The sequence below is a fragment of the Balearica regulorum genome, chromosome 5 (genome assembly GCF_011004875.1).
Source record: "Balearica regulorum gibbericeps isolate bBalReg1 chromosome 5, bBalReg1.pri, whole genome shotgun sequence".
Classification (NCBI taxonomy): Eukaryota; Metazoa; Chordata; class Aves; order Gruiformes; family Gruidae; genus Balearica; species Balearica regulorum.
In genome coordinates, this window is record NC_046188.1 from 51830155 (window position 1) to 51856888 (window position 26734).

At 40.8% G+C, this 26734-nt stretch overlaps 1 protein-coding gene across 19 annotated transcripts in view; it reads left to right on the plus strand.

The window, feature by feature from the left end:
- The window catches only part of TSPAN4 (tetraspanin 4), a 468762-nt gene extending 444653 nt beyond the window's left edge, over window positions 1–24109 (plus strand). For 17 of the 19 annotated variants that reach the window (XM_075754869.1, XM_075754876.1, XM_075754871.1 and 14 more), the window contains 4 exons: window positions 7541–7642; window positions 16503–16634; window positions 17963–18046; window positions 20802–24109. In XM_075754869.1, the coding sequence (XP_075610984.1) occupies window positions 7541–7642; window positions 16503–16634; window positions 17963–18046; window positions 20802–20870 (387 nt within the window). In that variant the 3' untranslated portion in view covers window positions 20871–24109. Of the gene's footprint in view, window positions 1–7540; window positions 7643–16502; window positions 16635–17962; window positions 18047–20529; window positions 20707–20801 lie in introns of all 19 variants that reach the window. The other 2 variants (XR_012835748.1, XR_012835749.1) reach the window with 2 other exon arrangements.
- The last annotated feature ends 2625 nt before the right edge of the window (window positions 24110–26734 follow it).

Here is a 26734-nt window from a genome sequence, read left to right on the forward strand (position 1 = left end):
CAGGCAAGAGTGCTCCCACAAATGACCTTATATATTAGGCACTTTCTGTTTACATTCGATTTCCCACTCCCTGCTATTTGTAGAGAATCATTATCAAGGCATTAAATTAAAGTTTTACCTGGTGGGAAACTATTGGATATTTTGTCATTTCCTTACAGCCTCTCCTGTTCTTGTGGAGAGACAGAGAGGTAGGGGAAGCAATCACCAGAAAGGTCAGGAATATTTACCTACCTATATTGAAACGCTGCTGAGAGGCTTTGTCCAGTTTAAGTGGCTTGTTGGGTGGAATTTTTGTTCATGATGTGGTAGGGAAGCACTGAGGCTTGAAATTAAAAGTCTCCATCGCTTACAGGTTAGAAGGCTGGGGATGCTGCTGGCATCCTCTGGCCTTTGCCTAAAGGCTATGCCACAATCTAAGTGATATCTCATGCTGTCAGAAAATTGAAAAGGAGTTAATAAGGATCTCCCCAAGAACCTTCTTTTGGCCTTTCTTCCGGAGAAGATTACGGCAAAGCCACCTTCCCTTTCAGTGTGCTGCGACAGTGGAAGGACTTTGTCTTTTCAGTATTGGTATAGCTTCAGTTTAATCTAAGTCTTGCATCATATTAGCTGTAAATATTAATACCTGTGTTCTGCACAGATACAACTTTCTTGTTTGCCCAAGAAGTTTTGCTCCAAAGCTCTTCCTCCTCCTTATCAGCAGCAAAATTACACAACTGGGCTTCTCAGGGAGCAGAACTTGTCTTCCGTTTCATGCCTTAACAGTAAGTAGATAAACTCCAAAGCCTTTCATTTAGACACTGAGAGATCTGTCAAACCATCCCCAGGAACCGAGAAGGCTACTGCAATCCCTCATCTGTAATACAGAGATGGAAATAATTACAAGCCTCACTGGGCTTTTGCAGTGCAGAATGTTTATGTAGTGTGTTCAGCGTGTCTGTGTCTGTGCTAAGGAGGGTTTTTGTTGTTGCTGCTGTTACATGGTTTTTATCTCAGCCTCAATTATTCCTAGGTTGTCTTATTCAAGGAGGCAAGGTGGAGTCTGACAGCTCTTGGTCCTCTTGAAGGATGCTGGCTTCTGCAGCTGGACTTGTCAGACAACCAGCCACAATTCTGCTTGAAGGCTCCAGATTTCTGAAGCAATGAGGGGACAAAGCTGACAGTAAAACAAGTCTTACACGTAAATTGCTACAGCCTAAGTAGCTGTCTCATGGGAATACAGATTAGGAAGGAGCCATTTTTTAATTTGGCCTGAATTTATATGCAGACTTAAGTAAGATTTTTTAAGGGATGTTTTGTCACAGTTGTAATTTAGATGAGGCTCAGATAGATCCCTGCCCATTCTCTCTCAGCTGCTTCCAGCCACTTTTCCTGACCTCTGTAGCAATTTCTCTCCTGTCCTGCTACATCTCTTGTAGCCTTCTCTTCTCTAGTTCAAATACTGAGTTTCCTTCATTGCCTGAAACTCTCTGAACATGACTTGTCTACCTTGGTGTAGTATATGTTTTTTAGAAAGTCTTTTTAATAGGACAATGAGAGATTTAAGAGCCAAATTAGGGCCTAATGGAAGTCAGTGAGAAATTATTTGTGCTCATTACAGTGGAAACAGGATCTTACCTTAGATAAAGTACCAGTAATATCCATGCCCTACTCTACGAAGTGTTTCCCTTGCAGTCATGGATTGTAGTGGATTACCACACTAAGCTACAAGACACATTTAACTTATGTTAGTAGAAACACCACATAAATCCGATGGCACTGATAAGCATGAGCAAGCCTCCAATGTGTCTGAAGCCAGAAGTCATGGGAATTGATATGGATGGGGGGCCAGCTTGAAGCTTACTCCTCTCATCTGTTGACCAATGAATTGCAAGGAGGAAAGGAATTTTTGTCTGCTTTGCTTCCAGATTGATAAAAGGTTCTAACTCCCTAACCTTTGAGAAACTCTTTCTTCTAAGGAAACCTCTGGTATTCCACATGACTAAAAATAGGCATCTTGTTTAGAGAAATGGTTTGGCTACTGAGACTTTTTATTATGCTTCATTGTGCTCCTTCACTAGGTAGAGTTGTGCTTTGTAAAGGGCCTGGCTTGCGTATGGGAGAACAGAGCAGATTCAAATTGCAGAATATTTAATATAGTACTTACAGTCCCGGTTTTGCGATAGACATTTTGCCTGGCTGAGGACTCGTAGCACAGAGACAAACAAGAGAAGCTGACAAATTGGTGAATGCTGGGTGGATGGTTTGTCAAGAGACGTGATGAATCACTGTGGTGCAGCATTTCATTTTCAGAAGGATCATTTTCTGAAAACTCAAATTGAAGGCAGAAGAGACAGCTGGGGGTGTTTTGTGAGCTTTCATTTAAATCAAATATACAATTAGAATAAAGGCATATTGAAAAGTTCCTGCTATTCTAAAAATATTTTGAGGAAGAAACAAAATCATAGAATCATAGACTCGTAGACTGGTTTGGGTTGGCAGGGACCTTAAACATCATCTAGTTCCAACCCTCCTGCCATGGACAGGGACACCTGCCACTAGACCAGGTTGCCCAAAGCTCCATCCAACCTGGCCTTGAACACTTCCAGGGATGGGGCATCCACAACTTCTCTGGGAAACCTGTTCCAGTGCCTCACCACACTCACAGTAAAGAATTTCTTTCTAACATCTAATCTAAATCTACCGTCTTTTAGTTTAAAGCCGTTACTCCTTGCCCTATCACTGCATGCCCTTGTAAACAGTCCCTCTCCAGCTTTCCTGTAGGCCCCCTTGAGGTACTTGGAAGGTTGCTCTAAGGTCTCCCCGGAGCCTTCTCTTCTCCAGGCTGAACAACCCCAACTCTCTCAGCCTGTCTTCATGGGAGAAATGCTCCAGCCCTCTGATCATCTTCGTGGCCCTCCTCTGGACTCGCTTCAACAGGTCCATGTCTTGTCCTGAGGACCCCAGAGCTGGATGCAGTACTCCAGGTGAGGACTCACAAGAGCAGAGTAGAGGGGCACAATCACCTCCCTTGACCTGCTGGCCACACCTCTTTTGATGCAGCCCAGGATACAGTTGGCTTTCTGGGCTGCAAGCGCACATTGCCGGCTCATGTTGAGCTTCTCGTCAATCAATACCCCCAAGTCCTTCTCCTCAGGGTTGCTCTCAATCTATTCCCCACCCAGCCTGTAGTTGTGCTTGGGATTTCCCTGACCCATATGCAGGACCTTGCACTTGGCCTTGTTCAACTTCACGCGGTTTGCACAGGCCCACCTCTCCAGCCTGTCAAGGTCCCTCTGGATGGCATCCCTTCCCTCCAGTGTGTTGACCACACCACACAGCTTGGTGTCATCAGCAAACTTGCTGAGGGTGCACTCGATCCCACTGTCCATGTTGCCGACAAAGATGTTAAACAGCACCAGTCCCAGTACTGATCCCTGAGGAACACCACTCATCACTGGTCTCCGCTTGGACATCGAGCCATTGATGGCAACTCTTTGAGCGTGACCATCCAGCCAATTCCTTATCCACCGAGTGGTCCATCCATCAAATCCATGTCTCTCCAGTCTAGAGACAAGAATGTTGTGCGGGACAGTGTCAAATGCCTTGCACAAGTCCAGGTAGATGACATCAGTTGCCCTTCCCTTAATCACCAACACTGTAGTCCCGTCATAGAAGGCCACCAAATTTGTTAGGCACGATTGACCTTAAGGAGCATTTGCCAGCTATGCTCCACAAATAGGTATTGAGTTTTACTTACCCCTTTCTGGTCAAAGCCAGTAGGAATCGTATGTCTAGAGCTTCAAGCAGTGCTTCAGTTAGGGGAAAAAAACCCCATCTTATAACCTTGTACACAAGTTATTCAAGCAGAGGTCAATGTGCTTTTAATAGGACTGCCATAGAAAACTCCTCACAGCCTGAATGACAGAAATGGTCTTGTTTAATATCATTTGTGCTCTTAGAAGTCCAAGACTACTTCTGTGTCAAGACTAATTAATTCATGCAAGATAACACATTAACAAAAAAGGCTCTATGTTACTGGCTAGAAACAGGGTAGACACAGATAGTGGAGGACTTCATGCTGGTTCCTCAGCTGCAGACACAAATGACAGGAGACCAAAGGCTGACACCTGCTTCTCCTTTCTCCTGGTGCCAAAGGGCCACAGACTCAGTTGTGCTGTAAAAGGTTATTTCTAGGTGATGATGAAGATCTTTTTGACCCTTGTGTAAGCAAACAGAGGAGTGTCAACACCTTAAGGAGTAGCTCTGTGAGAAAGAGTTTTTAAATCAACTGCTCTTCAGAGAATAACACACTTCAGTGTATTTACAGCACTCTTGGTTAGAAGATCAGTTAGAAACTTTAGTAAGGGAGAACTATGTAAAATCCTACATTTACAATCACTCCAGTAGATATAAAGTTCTCTGTGTCTGTGTGTATGTTTAAAACTGTGTGAGATTTCCAAATACCTTCCCATGTCAGTGGAAATGAAATACAAAAGTAAAGAAATGTGGAGGTACTGTTTCACAGCATGTGTATACCTCTTTCAAAGTTGGAACCTGCATAGAGATGCAAAGTTTAAGGAAATGAGACACACCACATGGTGTGGAATTATAAAAAGTTTATATCCTCTTCCAAAGAAGATTCAAACAGGCACTTTCTTTTTAAACCAACAAATAATAATAGGTCATACAACGTGCATGACTTGATGTTGAGGAACTTGATGTGGAGGCTTTTTGAAATGGCAGTGAGAGAACTGGTCACGTAGTACCTGTTTTCTTGAGTAATGCTCTGCTGTTTACTCAGTTTCTGAAATATGGAAATCTGTTGACAGCTGTGTTCCCAGTATAAAGGTCTTGCACCCTTTGTGTGGAGAAAAGTGGTAAATTTTATGAGGAAGAGAGGGCTTGCTTTCATTTTGCCTCAGCAAGTTGCTTGTTAGTGCATTTTCTCCAAGTAAAAGGAAGAGCAGGAATGTTTGGTGAAGGAATCTCTTGAGACCATGCTAAAGTACACATGGACTAACAAAACATTGTTCCTGATCTTGAAGTACTTTATAAATGTTGATTTTAAGTTATTAAATTATTATTTTGTTGTTGTTATTATTGTTGTTATTAATCCCAAACAGGATGTGAAGATTGCATTAACCAGGGCAGCCTGTGAGCCCTGGTAAAAAGGATTATCACACTGAACCACTGCATTGGTTTACAAACAAAATTTGAGTAAGGAAATACAAACTTTGCATTTTGCATCCTTTTGGTAGCATGGCAGTTGCCCTTCAGATAAGCATCACTGTTTCATTTGACCTTATCGCCCTTGTTCCAGATTAGTGGTGATATGAACTGTAGGCTGATGCATAACTCTCTCACTTTACAGGGCAGATTTTCTCAGGTGCGATAAATTAATATTCAAAAAAGACCTTTCTCTTTCATCTTCAAGGCAACAGATCTACTCGCTAGATTTCTGTCCCAGCCTCACCTCAGCCATGCTGTTTCTCTTCACCTCTGTCCCTTTCTGAATAAGAATTAGGTTTTTTAACAAATAATTTACCTCACTAGCTCTGTAGGACACTACCTAAATTTCAAAGTCTTTGTCAGACTAGCTCTGCTCAAGACCACAGCAGGTCCAGTTGAGACACAGGGAGCTGAGGGTAAGTGAAGAGCTGAAACCAGTTCAATCTAATTCTTAAATGAATGCTAGGAATCCCACACACATACAAGTTTATCATTTATTGCCTGTAATTTTCTCAACTAATTCCAAATTTAATGATAGCTTTCAGCTTTGGTTTTCTCTTCTAATTAACATACCTGTGACTATGTATAATCTCTGCATAAAGTCAAAAGCAGCTTACATGGTAATTACAGTGGGAGCACAGCACCTACTGTTCAAGATAGTCATCCACGAGAAAGTGCTTGCATAAGAGTTAAGGTGATGAGATTAAGTTGTACATCTTTCTTGTACCGTCCCAGAGTTATTTTATTAGTGGCTCAGCTTGATGGTGGTAAACTTTTGGGAAGGACACAAAAGACCTGGAGAGACCGAGCACAACCCTTTGCACATACAGCAGAGATTTCTTGGACAGGATGAACTTTTGAAGTCATAGTTTTTTGTGCAGTCATATTGTTGAGTAACTTTACATTTACCCCATAATAATTATGATGTAGTGGGTTGAAAATTGTTCATCTTTTACACTGTGGAAGATGCTTTGCATCCACTTTTTTCCTTTCCAGAAGCAAATGAAAACAATTCTGACTGAACAAAGCAGAAGGAAAATCCAAGTGTATGGTAGAAGCAGAATACCTTTGTTGCCTCTGTTAAATCAAAGTTAGCATTGGTTACTTCACTTTAGACCACTCTCAGCTGGAATGACTAGTGTCAGAGGGGCAAGCACTAGAGAATACACCATGTCTGTCTTTTGTCCAATATGGAAGAGAGTATGTATTAACTTAGACTGTCCCCATGAAGCAAGTTGTGAATTTAATTCTGGGTTTCTTTTTGACTGTTGCAGCAGAAAAATCTCAGAGTGGCACTGTATTTTTGCAGTCAGATTTATAGCAGATTGATGGAGAAGAAAATAGGACAGGACTGCTTACCCTTCTTGCTATACCTTTGATGTCAAACAGACCACTAACATTGACAAGCACCCAGGGGAGGGGAGAATGTACTACTCAGTGCTTTTCATTTATAACAACAATCAGGTTAAACCACGAATATCCATTTATTATTTACTTCCTTTTTTGTGTTTGCTTGATTCTGTAGAAATGTGTATGTATGGTTAGACTGAGAGAGAGGCACTTGCAATCATTTTGGATACTACCTGGTGGTGACGAGTGGATCCAACAATAGCCTGCTTTACCAGCAGAGGCTCTCAACAAGGAAGCACCATCTTCAATTGCAAAAGCCTCTAAAGCAGAACTTTGTACTTTCATTAAATCAGCAAAAATGCATTTATTTAAGAGCAACTCTATTTAGTAACTATATTCTTAAATCCTGACTGTCCTGAATTTTGGATAGCTCATTCTCCAGTGCTTCAGTATAACTGTGTCCATCCTGCTGTAAGAAGTGGGGTAGCCTGGCTGATACTGTGAACACAATTCAGAGCATTAGTACAATGTTAATGCCACTGTTGATCTCCCAGGAAGTATACGGAAGATGCTGAGGGGTACTTGGTCACAACTGAAGATATTAAGCTAAAAGGAAATGCTGTGGGTAGATGAATGTTTTCATATACAGGCCTCATTTGCAAAAAAATGAGTGATTAGACTGAATCCAGTCTCTCTATAGTACTTCGGTGATTAAGTGAGAATGGAAAAGACATTCTGGAGGTCTGTGATGGAAAACATGAACATTAACTCAGAACAGCAACTCCTCATGTTCTTTACAAAATGCAGATACCTGTAATAGATCAGCTCTACTGGAGGAAGGCTTTAGAAAATGTTGGTTAACTTTTTATTCATTTCAGTATAGGACTATTGTCCATCACCTCCCTGCTCTGTGCATAATGATACTGAAATGTGGTACTCAGCAAATTTTGAGTTCTGTGTCTTTTGTTGTTGCTTTTAGATTGACAAGTATGCTCAGCGGGATCTGAAGAAAGGGCTTCATTTGTATGGGACAGATGGAAATATTGGCCTAACTAATGCATGGAGCATCATTCAAACAGATGTAAGTCTGGGCTTTTTTTTTTTCTTCCTCTTTACCCTCTGGGTTCTGTAACTGCATATTCTGGGTGTGAACCTAATTAAACCTCCAGATGTGAAGCCAATCTCTTCCTCCCACCCAGTCAGCACATTAGCAACTAAAATCTCTGCTTTTTGTAACAAGTAGTAATTTTTATTTATTTCTCCTTTGACCAGGATAGCTTATTTCTTTTAAAAAATTATATTGTGTTGATGCCTAAACATCATATAGTTCTCTGCTGTGTGGAAAATGAAGGAGATGGTCAGACAGAAAACAAGCAGTACCTTCTCTTTAAAGTCAAAGGGACAGCTTATGCTGGAATGAAGAGCAATAGCGTAATAACAAAGAACTACTTCAACCCTTTTTCATTTCTCTCCTGTCTCCTTTCATTGCTATTGTTGGTTTCCACTAGTGTAGTCAAAATGGAAACCGGCCGTGGTGTTTACAACTTCCTCCTACAGTCAGTACGTTTTTCCCAGCACACTTCAATCATCCTCCATCACAGATGGGCTGGGAATGCTTTTTTGCTGTGTTGCCACCGCTGTAGCATTCTTCTGATTCTCTGACAGCAATCTGCCAGTGTTTGTCTCATAAGGACTGGTGAACACTATAGCTGGCTTCCTCCTTTTGTCCTTGTCTGGCTTGCTGAAGAAACACCATCACTGACAGTTCAGGTTTATTAGCTCTGTCCTTCTCTTTACATATTCAGTTCAAACAGTTCTCTAGGGGGGTGATCTTTCTGGTTTGATTTTCTCTGCTTCTTGTATGAGGAAATGTGTTCCAACTTTTCTTCCCCTTTAGGAAGAAGCACTTGTACTGCCTTGGCTTCACTCAAAAAATCTTGCATAGATTTCTCAAATTCTCCTCCAGAGCTGCTAGCATGGTAGAGAGGCAGGGGTTTAGTTATCAAAGATGATAACCCCTCCCAGTGCTTCCAAGGTTATATGAACTATTTGAGGTGATGGATGGGATCCCTACCGCATTTTGATATGACAAACCTGCTTATTTACCCGTTATTTCCTCTATTGCCATTTGGGCTGAAATCCTGAACATCTTTCAGTTTGGTGGTGTCAGGATTCACATATACTGTTCTATATGATGCAAGATAACAGGAGTGGCAGGCTGCTAAGAAAATGTCTGAGAAATTAAAAATTTGGGATCACTAACTGAACAAAAGAACTGATTGGCCAAATTCTACATGCATCTTTGGGGCTGTGGGAGCTGTCTGTACTGAGTTGAGCAGGTTGACAGCAACAGTACTGTGTGTGAAAGACAAACAGCTCGGGTCCTGCAAACAAGCTAATAAGCTTTCCAGTTCTGCATCCGAACAACTGCATGTGGAAGGTTCTTTCGGTTGCCTTTAAAAGGTCTCAGCATCCTGCAATATTGTTAATATTCTTCTTTTCCAAAACTATGATCAAATATGAGAAAGCATCAATTACTGACAAGGGAAATGTATTCTGTGGTGCTAGCCCAAGAGTAAGCCATGTGAAATGTAGATAAAATTGTTAATATCATTGCTTATATCAAACAGTATTAGAAGTTTTACTCTTTTACATTAACTTAACTCTGCTTAGTAAAAATGTAGTAAAAATTACTACTACTAAGATGTTTGCAGTAAATATTAATCTGGTTTCTGTGACACCCCAAGAACTGTTAAAAGCATATAGCAAAGGTGGGGTAAAAGCATTATTTGAAGGACTTCTGGGATATAAACCCTATCCTCCTCCTCCTCTTTCTGTAAAATAGATGTAACAATATATACTATGTCTAGTTCACCTGGTCACGTTTTTTCAAGATGTTCACAAGTTGAATTGGACTCAGAAAAGTTGTAAAAGAATAATGAGGATTTTGGAAATTTACATTATGGTGAGAAATTTTGAAAGCTTTATATAACCGGGAAAAGATGAAGTAGTGATGTGATCGCAGTCCTTAAAAAGAGAGCAGGAAGGGAAAAGAGTTTTGAAAGAAAAGGATTCTGTACTTGATCCAAGAGCTAAAACCTCAAGATACAGATATCTGATGGTAGTATGCGATTATACAGCAGGAATGTGGATTCTTTTTCTCGAAAGTAAAGACAGGGCTTTTTGTCTAAAAGAAATGGTTGTCTTCAGTAACAAGGTTGGATTTGAGACAGGACTCAATAGCCTCTGGCCTGTGTAGTGCTACAGATCATGCTTGATTGTCTTAATTCCTTTGGCCTTGAAACCTATTAAAGAGCATCTTACAAGTTTCAGATGAAACTAATGTTAGCTAGGTCTTAGGACCCCAAAAGATGATAGGAAAGTGCCATCTTGCAAGCCAGGTACAGTCATGTTACCTCACTGTCTTTTCTAACATGGCAACTATGAAATTACCATGCACTGTCTTGACAATACCGTAGCGTTCAAATCTCTGTGCTCCTCGTGCTGGACACTAAAAAGAAAAGCAAAGAGCTCCCACAGATCCATTTTTACCACTCTGCATAATTGGTTTTCACATGTATCTTTCAAAATTATTTAGGAATAGAGTATTGCAGTGGTGCAGAGAAGGCAATCCCAGCATGGTTAATTATCTAAAACACTTTGCAGTTGAATAGCGCTATGTAAATGCCAAGTGTTATTTTTTGTGTTCAGTAATAATCATTATCCTTTACATCCCTAATCAGTAGAGTGTAATCAATGATAGGAGGATTAGAGCAATACAGGGGACTTTCTGAAAGGAAAGTCCCAGCCCAGGCTTGCTGTTTGCATTCTGACTCCTAAGAGACAGCTCTCAAACAACCCCCACATTAGAGCTAACCATGTTGCCATATAGGACAATGTCTCAGCACTGATTTTTCTAATGGGGCCAGCAGACATCAGTCATTGGTTGAGCTATGAACCATGTCTGTACATGGATGGAAAACAGCAGCCTCAGAAGAAAGCATGACGTGAAAAACATGACAGTAGCAGAAATCATGATGAGTCCTTCTCCCTTACCCTCTCCGCAGTCTCACTCCTTTCTTTGCAAAAGTATTTTTCAGAGCTTGAGCAGAAGGATGGCACCGTGGGTAAAGTAGTAGGCTCAGACATGAGAGATCTAAGCTCTAACATAGTTCTTCATCTCTCTCTTACTATTAGCTTAGAGACCATCCCTGCCCTGAGTTCATTAAATACAACAGTGTATGGCAACGTCTGCTTAAAGAAGGGGAAAAAATGTTTTTCCAGAAACAGAACGACATTTAGATGGTATTTCATTTCTGTAGGACTGGCTGATCACAAATCAGAGAGGAGTTTTGGCTGGGAGAATGGATACCCAGTGCACACACAGTGACTTGTGAGTGGTGATTACTGTATTTCTTCTTCAGGTGTGAAAGGCCTGAGCACCTTTTTCAGGGGCTTTCTTCTCTGAAGCCTTCGTGCCTTCGGAAATGGTTTTCCTCCTTTTAACAGAAGCATACAATTCCTAAGTAACTGGGGACAAGTTAAAAACAGGGTCTGTCAGGCCTATCTTTAAGGAGGAACTTGTAGTTTTGGTCCATGACTGCTCTGTTCAGATTACTGATAAAGGAGTTGGGTTGAGCTGCATACGTGCAACACGTTAGAGGAAAAGCACTAGACTCGTTTTGCAATCATATTGAGCCTCTAGGTCAGGGAACTGTTTCAAATTAGAATATTTTATTGATTTCTTCTTAATACCTTCAGCTAACTGAACTCACAGGCTTTCTCAATGGTGTTTCAAACCTTAGAAGGATCAGAAACACAAGCAGGTGGCTTTTGTGTGTCATGACTGAAGAATATGAAAGTGTACAAAGTGATTTTAAACATGACTGAAATTCTAATTCTTTAGGATGTAAGTTATGCTGAACTGCATTACACTCCTTACCAACCAGGACTGGTTAAAGTTACAGGTGGAGATCATTAGGAAATGAGAAATAGGCATTAATTTTTAAAATGTTGCTTCATCCCCAACATCTTTGTGATCAATATTTGAACACTTCTCCTTTTAACTAACCATGCAGTAATTCGAGAGGCATGCAGAAAACGCATTAGCTTCACTAAAGTGAGCAAATTCAGCTCACTTTTACTGCTGTGTAATGCCTTTCATGTCTATTTAGATCACTGTAACTAAGAATAAAATTTGACCCATCTCCATCTACCCCAGTCATTGATTCTGTTAGATCAAACTATACTTTAGGATTATTGCTGAAGTAATCCAACCCACCCATTAAACGTGATTTTAGAATAAAACTATCTTATTCACCACTTTTTACAGTGGAGGAAAAAGGTGTATAAAATGCACCCTACCCTGTCCCTAGTTCTCTGTTGCATTCACAAAACTGGAAAACCAGGAATTGCTAAAACCTGTCTGCCGCAAGGATTGGGTGCCTGTTTATTTTCATGAACGCTATCTCAGCCTGGCTGATTTTGCAGGAATTTGGCAAAGAAAATAAGGCGTACTTAGCCTTCAATACCAGGATTGCCTATAAAATACATACAAGAATCCAACGCCTTAACATTTTTATTGCATTGATAGAAACTTTGTGTTTAACATTAATTACCAGCCCTAGATACCCCATGCTAGAGCAGCAATTACTTGTTAGCACAAAAATTAAGCTGTTTGCAAGCAGGTTTGCATTCCACAAATACAGCACAGAGCCCTCAGTGCTGTTTGGTGCTGCTCGGCTGGGAAAAGCACTCCTCAGCAGCACAACCTTTGACTGCATTGTCGTGTTGAGCAGCCCCTGCGTGTCCTGAGCTCTTGGGAACTGACAAGCTGCTTCAGAAGCCCACAGGTAATTGATAGGGGAGTGATTTATGTCTCTCTAACAAAGGAGGGGAAAAATGTGTGTTGACATCTCAGGAGACAGAGCCTCTCACATGAAACATGTGAAACAAACAGCAGTGTATTGTCAGTATTCCTGGAAATGTTCAGCAGCAGGAACTTAAGATACTCAGAGGCATTGACAAGCTTTGGCTTGTTTGAGCAACTCTGCCAAACACTGTATGAGCGCCCCAGAAGTACTACCCAATGTCACCTCATGCCATAAGTACTGGCATTTGTTCATGTGGGCAGGCACACTTGAATTTAATCATGCATGCTCCTTCACAGCTGCAAACCTAAAATCAACTGACCTGAGATGTCCAAGTCAAGGTGTCTTAAAGTTACTGCTATTCAAGACAGTAGCTGACATTTTCTACAGATTATCCCCTTTTAAAGTGTGTTAGTCTGGGTACCCCAAAATAAGCACTATTAGTTTGTAATTGTTTCTAAAAAATATAAGTGGATTATTCCCTGTTGAAACTAGGAATAGAACTAATCAATTAGGTAACTTTGTCTAATTTTATCACTTAACTAGTGAGGGGAACAAGATGATAGAACTGTAAATGTGATCAAAAAATGAACGTGGTTGTAGCAAAAAATCAAGTCTGCAATTGCTTAATGGCAGTTTAACATTCTGGCACTGGCAGAACATCAGCCTTTGGGGAAGAACATGAAGTCCGGTATAACTGACTACAACAAACTGCTGGTGACAGAAATTATCCTTCATGTGACCTGAGCTTTCTCCATCCTCCAAGTATAGGACTGTGTCCAATTATCCTTGCTCAGAAACTTTCTAAATTTTAAAAAGAGAACATTGTTCTCAAAGCTAAGAGGACTCTGAAAAAATCCTCTTATTTTGCTCTTTGTCCTCAATATTCCCCTTTCTTCTAATAGTCACTCATCTCTGTCAACAATTTGGCTACTTATCGTTCAGCTTCATGCACACAGGATAAATCAGTTGCTTTTCACATGACCCAAAAACCACTCCCACACTCTCTCTTCTCTACTTGGGCCTCCATAATGCAGTCTCTGAATTTACTGAGCTCTCAGCCTATCCATCTTTTTGGCATCTAGCAGGATCTCTTTGCTGTATCTATACCGGTGACCCATTCAATCCCATTGCTGCTTGTTTCCTTGTTCTTGCCTCTTTGACCTACTGCCATGGTCAGTGCCTCTGCTCTCTAGAGATGCTGCTCACTGGACTTGGTCTGCATTGAACATTGCTCGCTCACTTGCTCGTGCACTCTCTGGTCTCTGTGGTGTTAGTACTCGTGTGTTTGTCACCTTCTCTCCTTCAGGATTGTGCTTATCCTTCCTTTGTCTTCCAAAGCCATGACATCTCTTCCAATTACAGTTCCAGACATTATTTCTTCTAGTCCCAAGACTATTGAGCCTCATGCTACTTCATTATTTTTACCCTTGATCTTTTTTTAGCCCTTTCTCCCATTGCTGGGATGGTCTTGTCTGCCAGCGGTGGCAGGCAAGTATCAATATTTAATCCTCTGCTCTTGTACAATACCCAGAGGCTCTACCTGGGCAGGCAATGTGTGTTCAACTGCAGCTTGTCTTTGCCACTGCATCCCCTCCTACTTCCACCTTCTGGCTTACCAGGAAGTTTTACTCTTTGGAGTCCCAAACCTAGATCATGGCCTAGCCACCTTCTGCTTCACAGGCTCCATAGGAACAGCAAACCTCAACCTGCTGGTGAGCTCTTAACCACAAAACCTGTACTACTTCTCCTTAGTCTGTCAGACTTTGACCCTCAGCCATGTAATAGCATTTAGCCTGGAGAAGACTGAGAGGGGATCTTATCAATGCTTGTAAATATCAAAAGGGTGGGTGTCAGGAGGATAGGGCTAGACTCTTTTCAGTGATGTCCAATGACAGCACAAGGGGCAACAGGCACAAACTGGGATGCAGGAATTTCCATCTGAACATGAGGAAAAACTTCTTTACCCTGAGCGTGACAGAGCACTGGAACGGGCTGCCCAGAGAGGTTGTGGAGTCTCCTTCTCTGGAGATATTAAAAACCCACCTGGATGCAATCCTCTGCAACCTGCTCTAGGTGATCCTGCTCTAGCAGGGAGTGATGATCTAGATGATCATCTAGACTAGATGATGATCTCCAGAGGTCCCTTCCAACCCCTGCCATTCCGTGATTCTGTGAAGGGGGTCTAGTCCCGATTTATGCAAACTTGTGTCACTTGTGTTTGGCCAGAACATCACTCAAATGTCTCAGCCCTTACTGTTGCACACTCTATATCACAGATGAGCCACATTTTCAAGGCTTGCTATTTACAAGCTGTCACTTCTCACTGTCTATCAAAGAGCTGCCTCCTGACTCTAACGATGACAGCCTGCAAGACCACCTTGTTAGATTTCTAGATAAACCTGCTTTCCTCAAATTCATGCCATGTCTTCCATGCTGCTCCTTTCCGCTTTTGGGACCTGTTATGCGTGGAGCTCCTGTCTTGTGTGCAGGGATGTAGAAGAAAAAAAAGAAAGTCAAAACTTTTTTTTTTACTTTCCAGTCAGTTTGTAGAAAATGAAGCCTGTAAACTCACAAATAAAACAGTTGCAAGCTAAGGATTGATTCCTGCCATGGAACAAATCAGAATTCCGAGCAGAACCTTGGGGGGACAGATGTTAATCCAGGAAAGATTTCTGACTTCGGCTTGGCAGAAGAAAAACAGTGCTGTGAGCGCTGAAACATCTCTATCACAGACTACTTGCTGTGAGTGCTTGAAGCATCATATGATGTGCAAAGCAGCGCATGACACCTCTGCCCTCTATTGGTCTTGAATGGGAGATCTTGTGTACAACAAGACCTGAACACTCATCCCTCTCTGCCCATAGACTCTACAACTATCATATATAGAGGGAAAACTCTCCCTCAGGAGATGTAAACATCAGGATCTGAATTAGATCCTCATTCCTGGTGATCCAGATGTCTGCATGATTATATGTCTATCAGAAACAAGAGGAATAGTCTCTATAGGGATGTGAAAAATACCATACAAGCTCATATAAAATAACATTTCAAAAATAAGATCTTGGCAAGTCATTTTGGGGCTAAGTAGGTGGCTGGCATAGCCTTGAAAGAAGTGTGAAGTACTGCCAATAGCTGAGAGCAGTTCTGCAGCCCAGTGTTATCTTGTTTTACTCATTAGTGGTAAAGTGTCTAAATACTGACAAATTCATACTTTTGCCTTAGCATAGGCGTGACAGATGGTGTATACATCTATATGGTAATGAGGCTTAGCTTATTTTGTATCACAGGAATATACCAGTTCCTGGAGGGGGGGAGATGGTCACAGAGCCATTCCTTGTACTGTTATGTATATTTCCTATACCTTTCACCCCACTACCAAAGAAGTCAAACAAACCTTCCAATTCAGCACTAACATAGGCATTGTACACTGTGTCGTTGTATGCAGGCACTTAATGCAGACACTTAAAGCACTACTGTTTAGCAGCGTCAGATGATGACATTAAGGAACTGCACCAAAGAGAGAAGAGGAGGAAATACATCTTTTACTGACTGACAAAACTGTCAAAGGTGATCAGTAATTAACAGCTTCTTAGAGAGAAAGTTGCCTCGTTAACTTCAATCATGGTTTCAGAAATAGTAGTGTGCCGTAGAGATCCCAGTATCTTCATCTCTTGGGTGCTGTAGCTGTATCTTAAATAATTTTTTCCTGGCAACAAGTTGCAAATGATTGTTACAATCCTGCTCAGTCACATCAACTCTTAACCTCAGTACTTGGCTGGGGTTGTCCTGTTTCAGCTCCTGCAGTGGCCTGCCACTGCAAATAGGTGCCTTTTTACCTTCTTGTATCAACATTAGCTACATACAAGACCATATTTAAGCATATAAAAGAGTGGGGGAAGGGTCTATTTGGGTAAAACTGAGGCAATAATACTGTATTTCTTTAAAATTTCAAGCCTCTGCTGGTGTAATTGAAATGTGCTGAACATCCATCTCCAGGAGGCACTCAGACCAAGCAGAAGTCAGTGACAGGTCATACTTACAGTATCGTCTTGATTCTTCTTTTTCCAGTTCAGATGCTGTGGAGTCTCCAACTACACTGACTGGTTTGAAGTGTACAATACAACCCGGGTGCCAGACTCCTGCTGCTTAGAATTCAGTGAGAACTGTGGACTCCATTCCCCAGGGACCTGGTGGAAAGCGGTGAGTAGCTCTCCAGCAGCAGCTCAGCAGCTGCCTTGCAACCCAGGTAAAGGGCAAGCAGCTAGTCATTTGCAGGGTAATACAGATGATAAGGTATGTTGTACACTTACTCATCTTTAATCAGAAGGTTTCAGAAGGCTTCTGTTGAGCTATGGCTTTTGACCTCCAGTGAAACTGTCAATTTAATTATTTTTAACGCACTGAAGGTTTTCCTTTCAGTCAAATCTGAGCTGCTGTTTCATATTGCAGACAAGTACCTTCGAATGCTGATCTGGAGCAGCGTCTAGCTAGATCTAGCTATGAAAGGACAGGATTGTCCTTTTTAATGTCCCACCTACTGGAGTCAGATGGGGACAAAGGCAAATTGCTCGGCCACACACATAGCACAAGCCCTGGAGCAGCAGCTGTAGCTTATCGGGGCTGGGGCAGTTGTGAGGTAAGAGGACTGTGTGAGCCTGGCATGCTCTGCTTCTGCTAGGAAACCTAGTTCAGGGGCTTCCACTGCACAGTAGGAGGGTGGGAACTGCTCCACTGAATTGCCAGCAGCACTATATTTTTTTTTTTTTGCAATAAGTTTCTGCATTTGCCTGTAATCAAATTCAAAACTCCATGGGATAATTTCCCTACTATGTCCTCAGCAAGATCCTTCCAGAGCAAGCAGATAGAGCCTAAATCCTTGTCTGAAATTAGCTCAGCAATTCTTTGTGCTGATTACAGGTAAAGCAATACTGGGGGGGGGGGGGGGCAGTAATACCAGTTGATGAGGTGGCATTATCATAAAGTTTTGCTGATTCTCATGGTTTGTGAAGATGAGTAAAACTCCCTCAGCCACTTTCTAGTGAAATTTCATATATGTGGAGTGGCAGTGGCAGAGGCTGAGTTCCAACCAACCGTGGTGCCCTTCCACCTTTCAAGTAGCTCCATGTCAAATTCTGAATTTAAGGAATTAAAATTTCTTCTATTTTATTTGGGATATGAAGAAGATCAGTGCAGGTTAACACCATGCCTTCTGGTGGGCATTAGTAGTTTTTCCTTTATACATATGTGAATGCCACTAACTGAAGGCTGAATGATGCTTGGCCATGTACATTTACAAATGGGAACACAATTTTTTGCTTTGCATTTTGGAGATGCACTTTTTTTTTTTTGTATAGTACTCCATGTTCAACCCAGAAATACACAGTAGTTGCTCCAATGTGGAAATAATCATCCAGCCTACCTAGCAGTTTAGTCTGATCTGTCTCTTTTCTGCCTGGATATTCTCAGAGGAATAGAGCTGTGTGTTTATGGCTAATACAATATTCTGGGCTCTTTTTTTTTTTCCCCAGCCTTGCTACGAAACAGTGAAAATATGGCTTCAGGAAAACTTACTAGCAGTGGGAATCTTTGGATTGTGCACAGCTATGGTGCAGGTACAGTTTAATATGAATTTTTCAAATCCTAATTAATCATAACTAAATAAGTAACTATAGATCCAGATATACTCTGCCCAAGCCTGTTTAATAATTCCAAATTTTGCATGATGTTAAACTCTGCAAGATTTGTCTTTTATGTTTTAATTTAGTTAAAATACTACGTACAAGGTGCAGAACAAGGAATACTGCACACATTTTATTGTGTGCTGCACTGCAAAGAGCAGGGACTTTACCCAGTGTTTTATCCAAGGCTTAGACTGGACTCAGTGGAGAGGTAGTCCCCATCCTCCAAAGACAGAAGCCTGGTCAGAGTAGGGTGAATTGCCTTTTAAGGTACCTGTATTTGTCTAGTAATTCTCTGGAGAGGACCATCTGCTTAGACTAAATATCTAACTTTAAGATAGCCTAAAGGTAGCGTAAGTCTTCACCCCCCATTCTCAGTCCTAAGGTAAGTTACAACTTGAGATGTTGTTACCATTACTCAACCTTGAAATAAAACCATGCTCCTTTTCTATTAATTGGAAGGAAACTAGGTAAGACTGACATAGGCTGGCAGATTTTGACCTGCAGTTATTCCCACCATAACTTCGATGAGAGAAAAATCAGTCATCAATGTAGTACCTTTTCTCTTATTCTTAGGTACCTGTGTCTTTAACCCAGCTTGCTGTGGTTGTGGCCATAACGCAGCCCCAATGGCACAAACCTCAGCCTGAGGATATGCAGGTGAAAGCTGTGCTGGAGCTCAGGCTGTTTCAGCCGTGTCAGTCCTCCATTTATGGCCTGAAGTCCCATTCCCGAACGCAGTGAAGACAGAACTTTAGTTTCCAGCTCCACCTTTCTATGGCATTGCTAAGCTAATTAATACCATGTAATTCCAAATTAACTCCTGGTTTTTTTTTAATTTTTCATGGTGTATCACTAGCAGCAGCAAGAGAGAGCCAGGGATCAGAATTCCACTCATAAGCTCACTAATGTCAAATTAGGCAGAATGGCATGTGTCTTACTCTCTCATATGTCATGTACTGGCTGCAACTTATTAATACAAATGCCTGACTCCTTGTAGGCCCAAATTCAGTAAAGTTTTGGGTTTTGTTTTCCAGTGTGCTTAGCAGATATGCATTGGAGAATAGATAAGCACAACAAGATCATATGGCAGAGACAATGTAAGACTGTTGTTAATATATTACCATATTTTTAAAAACAGCTTTAAATCATCTATTCAACATTTAGGGAGTCTTTAAAAGATGCATTAACCCCCCCGCCCCCCCAGCAGCCCATGTCAGATTCCTTCCCATAGACCTTGTTTATATTTAGGGCATTTAAGAGAATACTATCTTTCTGAGAGAAAGAAATTACTAGTTTGCATGGGAGAAAACACTTCAGACAAAAATGCTAACTAATATTCCTAGTAAATGTTGTGAAACAGAGAAAACACCTCAGAACAAAAGCTTTTTGGTCGGTCTTCCAGCTGCAGTATGTGATGGAATCTAATTGATGATGAAAGTCACCTAAAATGAATTGGGCTCCCCCTATAGTTGCTGTTACAATGTTGTTCTGGCCCTAAGCATGTGGCAGCTCCTGGTTTTCATGTTGACAATCTTACAGTTAGAATCATACAGTGACACAACTTGAAGGGCATACGGCACCTGTGGCAGAAGAATCTTCTTCATCATGCATGCTCGAAATTGCAAAATTAATTCAGCCACAAAGGTTTTATTATGCAGCTGCCCCTCAAGGTGTTCCTTTGCTAGGAAGTAGAAGGCAGCATTCAGGAAGTATTTCTAAAAGGCACGTGCTTACTATAAAACAGCACACTAAAGCCTTATTTAACTGTGGAAGAATGGGAAATGACACTAACAGTTTTATAACCATTTTTTTCTTTATTTATAAAGTAGTATATCATTATTCATGTACTCTTTCAAAATACTCATTAACAGGAACTGCTATTCATGTAAAGACTAAATTTGAAGTGGTCAAATTAAGTGCTTCAAATAGAATTAACACAGAAAATCTTGACCTGGCAAATATTCATTTCAATGACAAATTTTAGAATGGTGTTGCAAAGGCATAGTAACGACTACTTAGAACTTTCACAGAAGTACTTTTCTGATGACATACTCTACCAGAGGCAGCACAGCAGGTCAGTAGTTGGACTTGGAGAACCACCACCTCCCTGCTGCTGCTTTTGAATAGGCCGAGTAGAAAGACACGTACATTGCTGATGAGGCATTGATGGTTATGTGTAATGCATGGACAGTCGCCAGTGATTCCGCCACAGGGACCTGTGCGGACATATGCTTGGAAAAGTAAAGTACAGTAAAGCAAAGCCCAGCATCCTTTGGGTCAGGGAAGAACCCAATTATCTTTCAAAGCAATGGCTACAGAGATAACCACACCACCCCACAGCTGAGGGTTACTGTTATAAAATATTATTGATCAAAAGACATCCAAGCATTTCTTTTCAATATACCTCTTTCCAGTACCTGGTGGCTGCTTCTTGTGGAGAAACCAACTCTCCCGTGCTCTTATTGTTCATTCTGTAAAACAGCAATACAGATAAGGACAAAAGGCAGACAGGAACTAGGAACAGAACAAGGAGATGAGCCAGCAGGAAAAACAGTATGTGATGTGTCTTCCTGTGTGTGAACAAAACAAGTGTAAGCATGCTTTTCTCCCTTTCTTTTGTTTCAATAAATTGGGGGGGAGGGTTTATTTACTGAAAAATTATTGTTTTTTTTTTTTTTTCCCTTAGATTCTCGGACTCACCTTTGCAATGACCATGTATTGTCAGGTAGTCAAGGCAGACACCTACTGTGCATAGATATCATTCCCAATCTTTCTGCTCCTCCTCCAAAGGACACAGGAGAAATCTCCTCATGCTCATTCGTCTGACCTTCCCCCCCCACCCCCCTTTGTACTATAAACTGTGTATAATGCTATCTTTCTGAAGATTTTGTGAATTGCCCCACTGTACTGAAGGAGGAAGAAAAGGAAAGAAAAAGTGAGTACTTGAACTGGCACAGGTAAGAAGCAGCCTTGTCTTTAAAGAGAAGAAAACCTCCGAAGAACAATTGTTCCTTTTCCATGGCCCATGGCAAGGCAATGGAGGCTGCTTATGGGGGGGCTGATCTGCAAACCAATGTCAGGAAAAGCTTGTGCTGAGGCAACCTCTGCGGAAGCTGCCAGGTTGCCTTCCTGCATTTCATGGTCTGGAAGAGAGGGCATAGAAAATGAGTATTCTTCAGCATGGAAAGACGGTACAGAATAGCTAGCACTGAATGCAATTGTAATTTTACTACAGTTTGCACACAGTTAAAATGTCAAGATCAAGCAGCCCTGCCTCCAAGTGTCTCAAGATAATTTTGTAGCCAGGAGAGGATCATCCTCAAAAATATGTTATTTTAAAGGAGTATTTTTAATCTTATGCACTGCAAAGTCAGGCTTTTAATCAGAATCTGTACAGTGAGATCTGGCTGTTAAGGGAAAACAACATTGGACATTGTCTCATTTATTAATTGCCAGTGGCATATAGATGGTTGACTGTATATGTTATATATATATTACATTCATATACACATACTGTTCTGCAAGGAGGTGAAAATACCCAGCATCTAACCTCAGAAAGAGGGAACCTTTCTATCCCATTTTACATTCCAACTGAAATAACTGCGTATTATTTCTTGTAGGAGGCACTATCACTTATACCTCTGGGAAACAAGTAATTACTTTCAGCTGTATCTTCATTTCAGTAAACAACTTGTGAGTGGGCTCTGTCATTCTACTATAGTTTTATTTTTTTATCATCCCTGTTTCAAGTTAGTCTGCCAGAAAAATATCACTCATTTCCACACTTGAAGATCTGTACAAAGCTGTCAGCTGTTCCTTCCCTGAATGTCACCATTTCATTAATTTACTTTGGGATATCATCATCTGCAGGTATGAGAGAGTTTGCCTTGCTGAGGAAAAAAATCTTTTGCACATTGCTTATTTTTCTGAGAGTTATTAAGACTTCACATGTTTTTTATGCTTAGCACTTCCCCCCCACCCCAGCTGCATGCTTTCAAGCCAAGACACATCAGTCTTTGTCAGAACTGGAGTCACCTCTCAGTTCTATTTTTCAGACCCATCTCCCTCTGCCTGGCTTGTTGGCCCCACACTTTCTGAAACCTGCAGAAATCTAAATCCTAACTTTCCTTAGCCACAAAAAAAAAGCCACCAGTTGTCAGATCTACCCATCTTGTGTTGGTAACTGAAGTAATTTATGTAGTACCCTTCTGTGCACACCTTCTAGTGATGAGGTTAAGAATCAGCTGTTTCCTACTGTTCAAACAAACAATTCCCCCTCAGCAAGCAGCCCCAGATAATGCACATGTGACAGGGAGAAGCTGAAGCACACCAGGGAAAGGACACAGCAGGGAACTGGCAAACAGAGCAACGCAGCTGGCCTGCTTCTGCAGCCAGCCTTTGAGAACCTCTCAGCCACTGACAACAGACCAGAGACAAAACCATGGTGCTCTGTTTTCCCAGAAAGCTCAATGCAGCCATTCCTACTGTGACAGACTACAAGCATGCATCAAGTTCAAGCAAAAAAGTTTACCCTGTACCTTTGTGCTTATAACAGCAGGTCTAATCTGCAAATGACATTTTGCTTACTTTGATTTAAAGGTAATTTCCAGCAGTAAAGCTGGACTCACCAACCCACAGACTATTGAACAATCTCCTTAACACCCCTAAGTAACCCTTTTCTGGACCTGCACCATTGACAAATACTACTCTCACCGCTTAGGTTTTATTGTTTGGGTTTTTTTCCTCTTAGCTGATTTCCTGCAGTCTTCTCACCCTCAGGCCCAAACTACTCCATGTTTTGTGGGGAAGTGCTTAGGACAGTCCGGTGTGTGAAAGAGCAAGTATCTTCCAAAATCTTACCCCCCCACCTTTATGCATCACCCTCTGTAGCTTGCACAGCTAATGCCCCATGCTAAATTGAAAGCAATGTATTACTTGTGTGCATTTTATGTGGCTTTCTAATCACTATCACACCAACCTCACCACCACTAAAGGATTTTACTGCCATGCTAACATGCCTTGACGAATGTTAATAGACCTTGACCCGAGACAGAGGTTAAACTGAGTGAGTAGCCCACACACAGGTGACCTGTACCCCAAGCAAGAGCCTTACTCTTGGTGTTACAATGACCGCAGTCTCAATGCTCTCTGCTTCCTGAGCCCAGGTAACCTGTCAACAGTCCTACTCTTGGAAAGATGGTATAAGTTCTTTCCTTTCCTCTTTCCACTCTTCCTTCTTTTCTACATAGACATGATTGCAGGTTAGATGTGCCAGTAGTCCTTGTCATGATTTATAGTTTGTACACACAGGTGGTCCTGCTGACAGCTCAGTTTCCACCACTGAAAAGCAGCATAAGAGAGTGATGAATACATTAACAGAACATAGATTTTTTAAGAAAAGGCAGACACGTCTACTTGTAGTGATCCCTGCCATTAAAAATTAACACAGACACAGCAGGCTGACACTGCCTCAGTTGATAAGAGCAAACCATTGTGCCAGAGCTCCCATGGAAGGCAACTCATCAATTTGCCTGATGGTGGTGTAGGGAGAAGAGAGATCACAAACCCTCATTCTGTGAATCTCCCAGTATTATGCGCTGAGCTCTTAGACTGCTAGACTTCAACTGAACCTACAGAAGAAATAAAATGAGAAACAGAGACCAAAGACAAGTCATACTTGTTGGTTCCCTCTAAATTTTCCACAGTTTAGATGTCTACAAGATAAACTGCCTCGGTTTTCAAAACCGCCTATCTACAGGGAGTATAAGCAATACTCACTTTGTAAATCCCAGTCACTGCAACAGAAACATATGGCACTAACTGCTGAAAAGAAAGAAAGAAAAAAACCAAAACCACCACCCAAATATAAGTGGACCACACATTACTGCTAGTAATTCTTTTTCTTAAACACTACGTTTACACTGCCAACTGAAATGCTACTGCAACTTGTTTATAATTTGAACAACTGGACTATTTTCTATATTTGATGTTAAACTCTCTTCACACAGGCCAAACAGATGTTATGGTGCTTAAAGTATTACCAGCACAATCCAATTTCAAACTTCTGAACATACTGCATATAACAAGCCTCAGACTTATATTTTCTTTTTAAAAGCATTGCATCCTTTCTCTGCTGACGAGGTCAGAATATTTTGTATTAGGTAACAGCGAGAATCTTTTTTTAAAAACTAAAAAAAGATAGTTCCATATTATGCATAAAACTTCATGTTGAACTGGTTAATTTTAAATACTCTGTAGTACATAACACCCATTTAAAGGCTGCTTATATTGTACATATGCAGAGAACACAGGAGTCATTCCAATTGCTTCCATTAGTGTTTTGTCACTTTTAGTAAAGTCTTTTATATTATTTTCACTTCTTATCTTTAAGCATGAAGGAGGACTCAATACACTTCATTTAAAAGACAGAACCAAAGGCAACAAAGACATTGAAGGAGAGTGCTCCTAATTTATACTCATAGCTCTCTGTTAAATAACAAGATGCGAAGGCACAGGGCGCACAGCTGGACCTACTGAATTTAGCAACATCAGGATTTAGCTTTTAGATTCAGTCCAATATAGTTCTGGTTTTTTTATCTTCACAATTATAATAATATATATATACACGTATATATATTTAATAGAATATGGTTTATTTTCCTGTACAGTAACTGTCAGTAGCACCCAAATCTTATTCCTCATATAACAGAATTATTTAGCTCCACATCTCAGAGTGCACAATCACTGAAATTCACTCCAGTTTCTGTTCTGTGAATACTTCTTTGCTCCTCCTCAAATAATATGATCTCACAAAGGTTTATTCTTCCATTTAATAATTACTATTCAAATGCAGCATTGTATGATTTATAATACAAAGAGGAAGGAATTGCACCGAAGCTGTAAAATATTTTATCTTGCATCAGCAATATGGCTGTTATGTGAATCCACCCAACCCCCTCACTTCCCACAAGCTAATTAAGAACTGGTTACATCTTTCAGTGCACGTGGCTCCCAGCTGCCTCTTCTCCCATACCCCCATAGGGCCAGAGGTTGTTAGTGTGGACAAAGTTGAAGCCATTCACTTACCCCTTAGCTTCATTGTTATGCTATAAATGTGGCACCGAAGGTAAGCAACAGAAACCAGCACCTGATTGTGGCATTTATTTTGAAACCAGACTCTTTATTAAGGATCCTTGCTAAGCATGAATGATCTTCACAGATACAGAGTTAGACAATTCACAGTACGAAAACAAGTCAGGACTCACCATGGGAAATTTTGTTTGGATTCCATTGTGAATTCTCCTAGATTGTCACAGGTATCTTACCACAGTGGGCAGGTCTCCTCAGTTCTTTGGATTTTGTCACTGCAACTACAATGATACATTTTTGTGCATTCGTATAAGAACAAAATTTAAAATATACGTTTTATTTTTAAAAAGTTATTAAATATTCTTTAAAGTTTACAACAGAATGTCTTTTGTATTCTTTATAATCAACTACACTACAAGCTATACATACCCAAAGGTGCATGTGTGCACAAGTGCATACACTGTGTGTATGCAATTAAAAAAAAAATACACAGCATACTTTTTTGTCATTTCTCATTACCTATCTTTGATTTGACTGATCCTTCCTTATGGATTTTATTTTTTTTTTTTTTAATTACTTAAGTGGCTTACCATTCCCAGGTAAATTTACACCCCTTTCCTCTTAAGGGCAACCTGAAATAATATGATAGTTGATAGTGATTCAGAAAATAGTGGGGGATCAGGTTTACAGTGTAACAAAATACTCAGACCCCAGACCAATAATTTTCTCTTTAGAACTTGTCTGTTACCAATAATTTTGAAACAAAAGGACTTCTCTTTTTCTGAGGTAGTTGCTTAGAGTCAGAAATTACATAGAAAGACACAGAAAATTAACACCAGACTGTGTTAAAATGGAACAACTAGGAACTCCTACTATGTCCGATGAGAAAAAGGTCTGGTTAGCCAGGTGTCTTGTCTGAAGTCATGTCTAACACTGCCTTTATCAGTACCGTTTATTGTACCCTCCAGGTCAAACAGCTTCAGAAGTGAAATTGCTTTTAAACTGGGTGTATTCTGAACGCCACCACAGGCGTACTATTAAAAGTGTAATGGTAGATGGGGCGTCAGAATGGAGACCCAGAGGTTTGAGAGGTTGTTGCAGGAAACATCAGAAAGGATAACACAAACCTTTGGTGGAAGTTTCTTACAACTCCCTCAATTCAGTCAGCTCATTTACATTACTTGACTTTTCTTCATCCTGTTAACTGAACCACTAGATGGTCTCATTAACCACATCTACCTTTAAACCCTTTCTGACTTTGAAGTGGAAAGTTTCAGAGTCTTGCACTGTAGCAGTGAATTTCACAATTTCATCATGCCGTGTACATTTAAAAGAATCTTCTTACATGGGTTTTAACATGTTGCCTTTCAATCTAATTTATTCACCATTGGTTCTATACTTCAGGAATGCTAACCTAATGATTCTTACAGAAATACGAGCACAGAGCAGCTGTATTGACTTTACAGCCTAATTTGTCTTTCCACTAAAGCTTAAACTTGGGTAATAGAATACGCTATTGATTTTCAAGAT